Source organism: Epinephelus moara, chromosome 16 (genome assembly GCF_006386435.1).
Source record: "Epinephelus moara isolate mb chromosome 16, YSFRI_EMoa_1.0, whole genome shotgun sequence".
In the NCBI taxonomy this organism is placed as follows: Eukaryota; Metazoa; Chordata; class Actinopteri; order Perciformes; family Serranidae; genus Epinephelus; species Epinephelus moara.
In genome coordinates, this window is record NC_065521.1 from 47,600,592 (window position 1) to 47,613,109 (window position 12,518).

The 12,518-nt window shown below is 43.3% G+C and overlaps 1 protein-coding gene across 1 annotated transcript in view; it reads right to left on the reverse strand.

Annotated features, from left to right (window-relative positions):
- Positions 1-811: 811 nt before the first annotated feature.
- The window catches only part of fam120c (family with sequence similarity 120C), a 30,155-nt gene continuing 18,448 nt past the window's right edge, over positions 812-12,518 (reverse strand). The window contains exons 11-17 of the mRNA XM_050064432.1: positions 11,148-11,397; positions 10,366-10,480; positions 7,523-7,732; positions 5,742-5,985; positions 3,598-3,733; positions 1,935-1,998; positions 812-1,774 (exon numbers count right to left, since the gene is read on the reverse strand). Of these exons, the coding sequence (XP_049920389.1) occupies positions 1,517-1,774; positions 1,935-1,998; positions 3,598-3,733; positions 5,742-5,985; positions 7,523-7,732; positions 10,366-10,480; positions 11,148-11,397 (1,277 nt within the window). The 3' untranslated portion in view covers positions 812-1,516. The remainder of the gene's footprint in view (positions 1,775-1,934; positions 1,999-3,597; positions 3,734-5,741; positions 5,986-7,522; positions 7,733-10,365; positions 10,481-11,147; positions 11,398-12,518) is intronic.

Consider the following 12,518-nt stretch of genomic DNA (forward strand, 5'->3'; position numbering starts at 1 on the left):
CGAGCCGTTTTTTTCTTTAAAAATACACTTTGGAAATAACTTTTTAGAAATCTGAAAAGATTCCCAGGAGTCCTTTCAGCTTCATTGCAAAGTTCATGATTGAACGCGTGAGGCCAGTCTGAAGGGAACTCTGCCTGGCAGCAGTTACCTAAATCCTCACCATTCATTTCCATCTTTTGCTGGGCAGCATTATTCTTTTCTTTTTGGCCTTAAACTCCAGAAGGTGCCTCAGAGTTTTTTTTTCATTTCTTTATCACCTGGTAGAAGACTGTCCAGTGTGGTTTAACATTTTTTAAAACAAAGTGCTTCTTTGTCTGAAACCACTCTGTTCACATTCTGACGTCTCGCAAATAGATCTCTACCTTTAAATGTAGTTCTACATGTCATAATGATTTACTTAGGCGCAGGGGACACCCCTCTCAGACTGTCAATTCACCTGTCAAGGGGCTTGTTCAAATTTATCCTATTTAAATACAACATGAAGTGCTTTTTGTTGGGATTATACAATCAAAGCTTTGGGAGAAAGGGACAAAGGGGATGGGAGGATCATATAATAATGCACTTTTTTTTGGAGGAGCGGGGTAATATTTTGCATACTTTAGGGCTTAAGGTGCATAAATTCATGGGGTCTCAGCACAGCTAAGCACGAGGCTTTGCTACATGGGTCAAAGTAAGATAGCACGCTAATACCATGGTGGTGCAGAAGTGCTCCTGTGATAGATAACCAATCAATCAATAAAGGGGTTCGTTGCTAGTACGTATACTAACATCGTGTGTTTAGCAGTGCTGCTGGAGTGCGGGGCGAGGGGGTGGGGGGGNGGCGGCGGGGGGGGGGGGGGGGGGGGGGGGGGGGGCGAGGGTCACTGCACAGAAGAATGGTACATCACTTTGTTGAAATCTTACTCACACATCCGGAGTCAAACTCTGGACATCTCTCTGGATTCATGTAAGACAAACCTCACACGAGATGGCTATGGCAACAAATCGCATCAGCACACAACTACCAACCATGGCGACCAGGCCTTGATGCTGTAACCATGGAAACCACATCCAATCTGTCACCGTAACCGCACGCTTAACATCTGTGTGCAGAGATTAAAACAATGGGACCATTAAAAACACAAAATAAGACATTTTAACTGTACAGATACCCATACTTAAGGGTGGGTCGTTTAAGTGGCGGGTCGTAATGGGGGTGGGGGGGCTTCAAGCTTATTTTACTCTGAGTGCGAAAGGGAGGCATTTAGGATTTTTGAGGGGTGGGGCGCTTACAGACTCATGGAGAAAACCTCTCTTCATAAAACAATGTGAAACCACATGAGAAAACTAAAAAGGAAGTAACAGCTAACTGCTTTAGCCTATCACATGGAGCAGCAGGGACGGCGAGGAGGAGCCTCGCCTCACTTCCTGCTCCATGTGATAATGTGCACAGCTAGCAGGCGGGGCTACAAAAACAGGGAAAGGCAGTCAAACACAGAGAACTCTCTCAGAGCAGTGCATCCCAGGAAGGATGCCATCACTCCTCCTTCTGTAGCGCTCCGTCTGACGGGCAGTCGTCAAGGCAACAGGGGGCCTCCACTTCCACCCCCTCTGATTGGTTGTCTCTGCTGGCTAAGGCACACGGGATTGGCTGGGCCAGGGGGGCCAGCTCCAAGGGCTGGCCGATGGCGGAGGCTGCTGAGCTGCCGTTCAGCTGCTGAGTTGTAACCTCTGGCGTGGGGGCCGCCTCCTCTGAGGGCTTTGGGGGACTGCTGGATGGCGGGGGTGGCGACGTCTGGAGGAGGACAGCCATGCAGAATTTTAACAGGACAGCAGGAGGCAAGATGGCCAAAAGGAATGTCACAGACAGAGAGGGAATTCATAGCTGTGATCACGATCCATGAAGGAAAATTAAAGTTTAAATTAAATTTAAAGAACATTTGCTCGTGTCGTACCTGTGATCTGTTGGTAGGTGTCTTTTTCACCCCCCTTACTTTAGCTGGAATCTCTTTACCCCTCCTGTGATGAAGAAACAGAGAGACGTTCAGATCAGATGTGAAACACAACAAGTATCAGTATTCTGCTTTAAGGCTTGATCACATCAGCGTTCCAGAATTAGCTGCAAAGTAAATCCATGCAGGCGAGTTAAGTTTTGATCACCCATTCAAAAGTGAAAAGGAGTCTATAATTTTTTTGCCAATATCTTTTTGAAGCTAAAATTAAAAGAGGTGTAGGGATTAGGGACGTCAGTTAACCGGTAACTAACTAGTTTGTTTTTTTAAAGGCAAAATAAAGTGAAATACAGGAGCTTTAGCACTACAAGTCACATGTGTAGCAAAGTGCTTACTGTTACGTTAGCTTTAGCAGCTCTGCATCGTGCACCACCCAGGGCAGGTGGGAACTAAGTTAGCTAATGGAGCTGCTTATTTGCGATAACCGCTGGTAACGCTGTCCAGGTGACGACACAACATGGCTGTGAGACATGGCGGCCACCCTCTCCTAACATAATCAACTTTTCCGTGTTTATCAGACTGAATATTTACAGAAGAAGGGAAAGATATCTGTCGACTGCTGAGCGTGGACACTTTCTGTGTCTGTCCTTTTAAATTAAGGTTTGATTTATTTTGACAAGGCGGAGCTCTTTATTGGGTTTCACTTTTTTTTTCTTTTTTTTCCTGTGACTAAGCATCCATTGAAATCATATCGACTAATGACCTTTCTGGTCGACTAACTTTAATCGACTATTGGGGGTAACCCTAAAAATATTCTCGCAGTTAACATCGACATCCCTAAAAGGAATAATTATCATCTTATTTGATTGTGAATCAATTAACAAAGCCAAACCTTGATTTGTGTAGAGAGCATACACTGAGGAAAGCGTTGGACACGACACGACACAACTTTCTTGCTCTTTTTCCCTCTTACTCCAGAACACAGACAACTTAAGTTTTTATAAATAATAATAAAAAACAACCAGTTATTGTTCAGTAAATTACGTTTTAACCTTAAATGCTTCTTTTTCATGTTTGTAGTCAGTGAGAGAGAGGGGGAAGACCAATTAAAGCTCCCTTCAGCCCCCTCCTCCTCCTCTCTTTGATCACCATCACTGCAAAGGAGCCGAACTGACAATATAGTTGTTCTCATTTACATATTTTTCTGTTCCTGTTGTCAGATAACAGAGCGAGTGTGAAATCTGATCGTTAGCGAGCTTGCTAATGTTGCTGGCTTGATCTAGTATTTATCTTCCTGAATTGCCAATAATTACAGCAACTTTCAAACTAATTTTGCTCAGCTAGTCTTTGAGGAAATTATTTCTTTCTTATTGCCTTCAGCAGTAATTAACAACAGCCTGTTTGCGACTGAAACAACAGACATCAATATTAATGCAATCACTGTGACTAAATAGTATTTCCATGTTTTGAGAATGGATTTCTAAACCAGGGTCATAATGACCCCATATGTAATGTTTTTACAATGTTGGAAAGCTGGTGGAAGAATATGCTTGTGGCTGATGTTAATATAACGACACAGAGAATAGTTAGGAGTACACTCAAGCCTCACACTAACTTCATTCTCAGTCATTAGCTGTATTGATTAAAGGATCATGGTCTTACTCACCCTCTCCCTGCTCCCACTGACACCACCTGCATGTTGAACCCCCCTCTCCCACGGACTGGTTTGTTGCCAGCCCACTGGCCAACGACCATACCAGCTATCTCCAGTTTCCCTCCCTGAGGGGGGATGGACTGAAGGCCTGAGGAAAGAAGAAAAGAAGTGACTTTCTTTACTGTGGAGTCTCAAATAACAAACTCTAGCTGTGTCCTACTTCCACACTGCATACTGACTGTGCACAGTATGTACTGTATAATGTTCTTTAAAGTACTGTGTAGGGTTTTTCAGGGTTTGTTTGCAAGAACTTGGGATACTTTACTGTTTTATATTAAGAGAAAATAAACAACTAAAGTACACATTACAGTTACCACATATAAGCAACAAAATAAGGTCTGCAACTTTCTGTTTAAATCAAAGTTAGAAACTTTTCTGTGTGACGCTGCCTTTTATTACATTTGGGGCTATTTATTTATCTTGGTCTGCACTGTAATCTATTTTTTTCTTGGATTATTTTCAAAAACTATTTGTCTTTTTACATTGTGTTTCTTTTAGAGTTTGTCTTACTGCCTTTTGTTGAGCACACTGAGTTTCATTGTTGTTGAAAGGTGCTGTATAAATAATCCTGTCCTGCTTTCCCGTGTAAAGGCGATCAAAACTGTACAATGACGCTGCCGACCAGACTTAAAAGAGACAGCAAAATATTTCCACACAGATTTAAGAGTTTCTTTATTGGTTTTCTGGAGCTGGTTTCATCATTATCCACAACGGACCCTTTTCCAATTATAGTGTAGCATCAGCCAGCTCCGACTAGGGTCCGACAACTACACAGCTGTGCTCCACAGACTCTTATTTCACAGTAATCAGTATCTAGTTCCTAAAATGTTGAGGCAGAGGGTGCTGTCTGTAGCTCTGGTTGAGGGTGAGAGGCTGTCAGCAGATAAACAGAGATCTGTGTGGGTACATGAGACCCTAAAAAAGAGGCTGGATCATGGGGAGTACCACCAGTTGGTCCAGGAGCATTTCCTCCATGATGGACGTTTCCAGGCATATTTTAGGATGACCAGGGGCAGTCTGACAACCTGCTGTCTATCGTCGGGCCGTATAGCTCTGGGCATCCAGCAACCACTACCACCAGTTTCTCCTCCATTGTTTACCAACTGTAAACTTGTTGTAGTGACCACCACAGAAGGCCCGCCTCTCAAATCATCTGACTGGACAATGGGAAAAAAGCTGAGACAACATGGAGCACTTTTCTGCTCTGAGTTGAAGTTTTTTCAACTCGAGGAGTTCAGATTGCTCCATCAAAAACGCCAGGTGCCTACAGTGCAAAAACGCGAGGCACGTGGCAACACAAAAAATGCGAGCAAAAAGCTTCATTCTCATTAAAAACACTTACAAAAAAGCGCCTCCAGCTGCTAAAACACTCTCTGTGTGATCGGGGCTTAATGCATACTGAGTCCATACACATGCTGCGTTTGCTTTTTAATGATTGTAACAATGAATTAAGTCCCAGGCTTAACAGGAACAATGTTGCTCCTACATTTCACTGTCTTCTGTCTCAATCACTGGGTGATTCATCTCGTGCAGTATGGTGGTTCACTTTTCTGTGGTCTGCAGGCTGCAGCTTTTGTCTTTATCTTTTTAACCTGTCTGCTGCTGAGTCAGTTCAACATCCTGGATTTATCCTTCAAACACATATTGTACATCCTTCTGTCTGCTTCTCTCTGAAATCGCTTTTCCTTTATATCAAACCCTGTTTCTTCAGGGAGTGCAGTTTGTGACTGTGTGGGCTCCATGCTGGCTCCAACAGCTTGACAGACCATCAGCAGCTGACAGCAAAGAACGAGGGCTTAGCAAAGGGTCAAGCAGTTATGAGTTTTTTCAGCTGTCAAAAGCTCCTCTGTTTCCTTGTATGCATTGCATTGTGGGACAATAGTGTACATCAACATCACACTTTAAGAGTGCATACTGATTGTTTGATTATACCTTAATTTCTGACCTCTCCACTGTGAACACATTACGCACTCAAAAGCTGCTTAAAATGAGTGTAGCATGGAATTAGGAGAAAGCGGAGATAACATCTACGTCTATCTGAAGGTCAAAGAATGCTTAACAGTGTCTTTGTAAAAAGTAAGGAAGCATCTCTGTACCTGGGAAGGCTCTGGGTCTGTGCTGGGCAGGGTGATGTGGATGATGTGGGTGATGATGATGAGGAGGCATCCCGCCCATGGGGCGAGGTGGGTAAATAGGAGGCATGGGGTAAAAAGGGGGCACCATGGCTGGGGGGAGAAAGGCAGGAGGTGGAAGAGGAGGGGGAGGAGGAGGAGGGCGGGACAGGTTGATGCCCTCGAGGATTGCCTGACGCATCTTCTCCACCTTGGACACCAGCTCCTCCTGCAGAGCAAAGAGACGACTGTGACTGATGCAGCTACAGAGTTATTGATATGAATAAACCACGCAGCCAGGACTGAAAGGTAGAAATGTCCCGAGATGATCTTAAAGGGGTGCTTCACTGATTTTCAACCAGGTTTGTATCATATAAGTGTGGGTAGTATGCGTAAATGAACTATGGTAAACTTCCCTCCATCTAACCACTGTCTAGAACCTCCTGCTCCCCTCCCAGCAAAACTCTTTTTGCTGGCGCAGACTGTTGCTTGAACTAGACGCTGGACTTCGCATTTTTGTTTCACCCTCCACCCACGCCACCAACACACACACAAAGAGTACAGAAGCTGTAGGTTGTCTACCTCTTGAACAAAAGCAAATGTCACAGCCCTTTTTCTGTGTTTTCTCTGGTCATATAGCGCCATCAATGTACGTACGGTACTCATTAACCATATCTACACTGATGACAATATATTGCGTAAATGTCTGCTGTCATTCAGCCTGGTGAAGGCTGGCAGCTGCGCTCTCAGCTCTGACAGACAGCTGCTTTTTTGGACAGAGACGTCAGAGCCAGTGTGGATTTAAAAACTACCTTCTCCATGGCAGAATAGTAACACTACCAATCACACTGCGCAACAAAACATGACATCTGCGAAATAAGCATTCTCCAGGTGCTCGACATGGAAGAAAACTGTCATTCTTGTTGAGCAATAGTCATCAAAAGCACCAAGCGCCCCAACATTAATCAAGGTATAGCACGCAAGCACTGCGACGTCGCTTTGCTACTTCGCTATTGTTGGGTTTAAGTGCTGTCGGCCGCCATCTGTACTCAGCCAAAGATTATTAGTGAGATAAAAGAAGCATCAATCTGTAACACTGGATATACAGAAGCGGACTGAGTGTTTCTGTAGTTCTAACATCTCCAACAGAGTGATACATCCTCTCTCTGGCAGATCGCGTCAGTTTCAGGAGCTGCATTCTCCCAGTTAAAGTTTCATTTATATAATGTCAATAATTTAAGCTTATAAATTGTATAGTGGGCGGTATGGTGGAGTAGTGTCGCTCACAGCAAGAAGGTTCTGGATTTGAATCCAGAGTGGGGGAGCTCTTCTGTGCGGAGTCTGCATGTTCTCCCTGTGTCAGCGTGGGTTTCCTCCAGGTACTCCGGCTTCCTCCCACAGTCCAAAGACATGCAGGTTAATTGGTGACTCTAAATTGTCCGTAGGTGTGAATGTGAGTGTGAATGGTTGTCTGTCTCTATGTGTCAGCCCTGTGATAGTCTGCTGACCTGTCCAGGGTGAACCCTGCCTCTTGCTCAGTGTCAGCTGGGATAGGCTCCAGATACATATTTAATCAGCATTTAGATGAACGTTAGTATTGGATGGGAGTCTGAATCGCCAGACACAAAATATTAAAGGACTCAGATCGGACTGAATAGCAACCGTTGTTCGACTGACGCACTAAAATGCTTTATAAACTAAATATCATCAACGAAAATCCATCATATCCTGATTTCCTCTCACCTTGCTGCCACATGATTACGTACCTGGCCCTCGCACATGTCCAGCAGGGCGGCCCGGTCGCGAGCAGCCCGAGCCAGTTTGCTCTGAAACAGTTTGCCGTCAAAGAAGCCCCAGGGACAGCAGTGTTCCCATGGCAACGGCTGGCCGCACACATCGTTGATGAACAGCGCTGTGTCGACACCAGCCATGAAGAGAGAAGCCAGCTGTACGCCGCGGGCATCCACCTTCTCCACCTAACAGCAAACACACACAAACGTCAGATAAGAACATTTTTAGACTGTAGGATCAGGTGAGTAGTAAAAAGCACAAAGTCGTGACAGTGCAGATGATCATTAGGTCTTGAACATGTGATATGCTGTATGTAGCTTGCAACATCAAAGTATCTTAAACTGGTCTTAATATGAGGAGTATATTTAAGTATATTTAAGCAGCTGTACCACTGAGTTTGAGGATGAATCAGTCTTGTGCAACTAAACTTTAAACAACTCAGAAGTGCTGGATCTGACTCGGTATCAGCTGGTACACAATATTTACCATTTAACAATATTTATTCAGATCAGGTCCAAAAAAACTTCACTTGAGTGTGATAAAACATCACTTATTATAAGATGACTTCCTTGACAGTTCACAATCAGAATTAATAGTAGTTTATCTTTTGAAATCATGCTAAAATCACACACCTATTGTCACAAAATGCTGCTGTTGGCCTATTTGCTCTTGGATCACAAACTGGACTCAGACCCTCTGTGTCCAGGTATTTAGTCCACACCAGAGTCCGACTGACAGCTTTCAGAGCCGCCCAAACAAAGCCAACAAAACGAGGAAAAGCAACAGGGTCTTTTTAAACTGAACAAAAGAGGTTTGGTGTGAAAAGACTCATCAGAATTTCATGCGACTGATGAGTGCACTACACAAAGAGATCTCATCAAGAAAATAAAATAATAGCCTGGGTATCAGGTGAATCTGCGAGCTCATGTTTGGATCTGGTCACCTTTCCATTTTCACAATATTCAAGCCAACCTGGCCCGCTTCAGGCCAATCACAACTGTTTATCTAATATGGGGCGGGTTTGATGCAATGAATGACAACTTATTATGCGGAATTCATACTTCTGCGTTGAATCGACATTGTAGCCACAACATAGGATCTGTGTCTGTAGCCTGACGTGCACCTCCCTAGAAATGTAACTACATGTTACGGCGACGCAGACCTCCTGTCTGTTTCTGTAAGCTGAAATAATTTCTCTCAGTGGAAACGAAGCTTTTATTACTTTTATTTCACAGATAAGAAACAATAAATTGTGAAGACAATAAAGCCTCCACAAAACAGCATTTTATGTCTTGTGTGTGATTGATCCTGGCTTCATATGAGCAGAGGAAATCTCAGCTCATCGCTAGGCTAATTTATACACTATAAAATGCCATAGGCTTGTGCTAATAACGTTAGCATGTTATATTTGTTTGGAAAACGTGTTTAGTATAAGACAGTTGTTTTGTCAGTGAACCTTGTGAGTTGTAATGGAGCAAAATTATGTAACTTTACCTTTGTTAAATGTTGCTGTTGTCCCTGGCTTCATATGAGAAGAGGAAAACATTGCCGGCCGCTAGGCTAATTTATACAATGTAAAATGCCATAGACTTGTGCTAATAACATTAGCATGTTGTATTTGTGGGGAAAATGTGTCCAGATAAAGACAAGTGTTTGTCTGTGAATGCTGCGAGTTATAGTGAAGCTGATTTGTGTACTTGAGGTTGAAATTGTCTCTATTAAGCCATGTTTAATGTGTGTTTTAAATAAACTAAACTTTACAGCACTTCACAGAAACCTCTGCTGCCGACTAGTGTTTTGGAGGTGTAACTGCAGAGTGACACAGACACACCACCGCACAAGTATAAATGCTCACAACGGCGTAGGGTCAGCTGCACATCTATAAATCCCGCTTTACAGCAAAACGTGTGATGATGTCATTTTTGGCTCACGGACCCTTGCATCAGAATCAAGACGTGAGCACAAACCTAGCTTAGTAGAGAGGAGGGCCGCTGAGGCACTTTTGAAAACAACCACACATTTTCAGGGACAAAATTTCAAAACGTTTCCATGACTTTTCAAGCATCCATAAATTTTTTTTACTTGTTCTGGGTTTTTTCAAACATCAGATTCAAACTCTATTCAAAACATTCAACTTGCTGGCATACATGGAGGAAAGACGGGACGCATGGAGAAAATTAAGAAATGTTTGTGATGGTAAACAAAACTTAACGCACCAACACATATTACAGCTTGTTATGCTGACATCTTCAGGAAATAAATTTGCTGTTATGTTACATTTCATGAAAGATTATTCACGGAAGATTACTGGAACAATTTTATTACACACAACAAAATTCCATGACTTTTCCAGTCCAGGAAAAAGCAAATGTGAAATTGACTGTGGAAACCCTGCAACCAAGACGGCTGCAGCTGATGTGGAATCTTCTCTTTAAGTACTATTTTTAAATTCCGATGGCAAAAATAGCAGCACTCATTCACAGACATTGATGCTATAGCATCACAGCTCATCTCTGCACGCTGTAGTCTGGTTACATTTGTCAGCTGCTCAGCACTACGTCACATTTTGTTGCTCTCATTGGCTGCATGTCTATCCAGTTGTGTCCAGGGGCATTTTTATCTACCACTGTTGATAATGCCCGTTGGAAATCAAAAATTAACTGAGAGGTTTCAGACTAACTCATATCTGTGAACTGGTCTGGCAATGTCAGGCCAAAAATGACCGACAATGAGAAATGTGAGCAGTTACATCTGTATCCTGTGGAAAACCCTGATCAGTGATTATCCAAAGGTGAGGGAGTGAGGAGTGGGGTTTCACCTTGAGCTCCTGCAGCTGGTCGGGTTCGTAGAGCTGACTGGAAACAGCCTGAGCCAGGAAGGCATCTAGCTCATGTCTCTGGAGAATCCTTCCTCCAGGCCACTGCATCATATACCTGAGAGAGAAGGAAACAACAAAGCTAACTTTAGAGCTCAGCTACAGTGTACTGACGTGTCTCATTTACAGACAGGATTAGAACTGAGCATGCAGTGAAAACATTACAAGGATCTCATTTATAGGAATGAAAACTGTGCCAAAGGATGTGATTTCAATATCGTCCATATTCTCACATACAGAGATAACGCTGTGATGATCAGCAAACATGTCTACATCACTAATCACGAGTGATGTGGACACAGCCGGACAGTTTAGATTATCATTTATACAGTGATGCACAATGTGCTGCAAGAAAACTGCAGTACTGTTTACTTTGTACCAATATCACATCTCATGTTGTGACTTACTGTCAATCCACTGACAGGCCCTCTCACAGACATTTTGACACGCTGCAGCAGGAAATGCGCAGGTGTAAACAACACAACTGACGATGGATTAACTCAATTTAGTGTCTTCTCTTTGAGGGTCCTGGTCGTATACATGCTGGCTCACTGTCACAGCTTACTGGAGCACTTGAATAAAACTGAGCCATCGGTAATGTTATTAGTGACACCTGCACCTACACTACTATGACGAGTCAAAATGTATTCTGCATTCAGGAAAAGAACAGGAAAACTGGAGCCTTGGGAACGTTCAGTCATTTTAGCGGTGGTGTAAAATCATACCTGAGCACACAGCACATGAGCAGCAGATGCTGTGGGACCTGTGCTGGGTTGAGGAGGGCTGGGCAGTCAGAGCGTAGGCAGGCCAGGAAGGCCCTGGTTCTCCTGGAGCGGTCCTCACTGGCGCGACCCAACCACAGCCGCCGCAGGTTGGGGCAGGTCCACTCCCTGAAACACAGGGCCGGGACCAGCTCCGGAGTCAGGGCCGACTTGGCTTTACCGCTGCTCCACTCTTTGACAATCACTGGAGGAACTGCAACACAGAAGCAAGAGAATTAGTGTTAAAATGTACAAGGTTTGGTTTAGAAGAACTGATGCAGTCTGGTATGATCAGCTCTGAAACGTTTAATTATGAGACAAGGTCCTGAAATATAAGTAGTAGTTTAAGTCCCACCTTTCTGACAGTGGACATTTTCAGTGTAACTAATACCAATAAGACTGGCTCCGTTACATTTAGATATATCAGTAAGCCATGCCAGTATGCTGGGATTGTGGAAGTGCATTTTGACGCCACTTTGCACACTACAGCTGAAGCGAATAATGTGCGGTCTTTGAAAAATAAACAACTATGAAGAAAACCAAAACAATCTAACCTCTTTTGTTTTACACGGAAATAACAACATTCACGGTAAATGAGCTATATTTGTGTAGGGCCTCTCTAGTCTTCTGAACACTCTAAGCACTTTTACATTACATGTCACATTCACCCATTCACACACACATTCATACACTTGTGGCTGAGGCTACCATACAAGGTCAGTGTTTGTCCAAGGATTTTGTTTGTCCTAGGAATGCATCTGCTGACACGAGAAGGACTTTAGAGGCACATTTGCACACAGCTGTAGATGGTGAATTACGTTGAATAAAATGCTTCCCATCAGCCATATGTTGTTAACGATCACTCCTGCACATGGGGGCAGATTTAACACTTGACATCCAGTGTTTCAATCAGCACTGTGACGCTAACGCTGCTTGTACAAACAATTTAAAAAATCGATGTGAATAAAGTTTTTGAGCGATGACATCAAAATTTGAAATTGTAACGATGGGCACCACCAGCAGGTGGACAAAGTTGAAAAACTCTTCCTGACTTTTCAAGGACTCATAATTTTTTTCGTGCCCCACTTCCCTGTCGTTTTTCAAACATTTCAGATACAAACTCTATTCCAACATAATTTCTGCTAGCTGGCATTTGTGAAAGAAGAGATGGCACACTGGGAGACAATACAGAAACATACTTAACCCTATGGGCCCTAGGTGTTTTTGGGGTATTTTTTATTGCCTTTACTTTTAAGCTCATATCACAGTCATTATAAAGGCTACATACACATGCTATATCTTGTTTTTTTCAGGACAATCTGGGCTAACCAGATT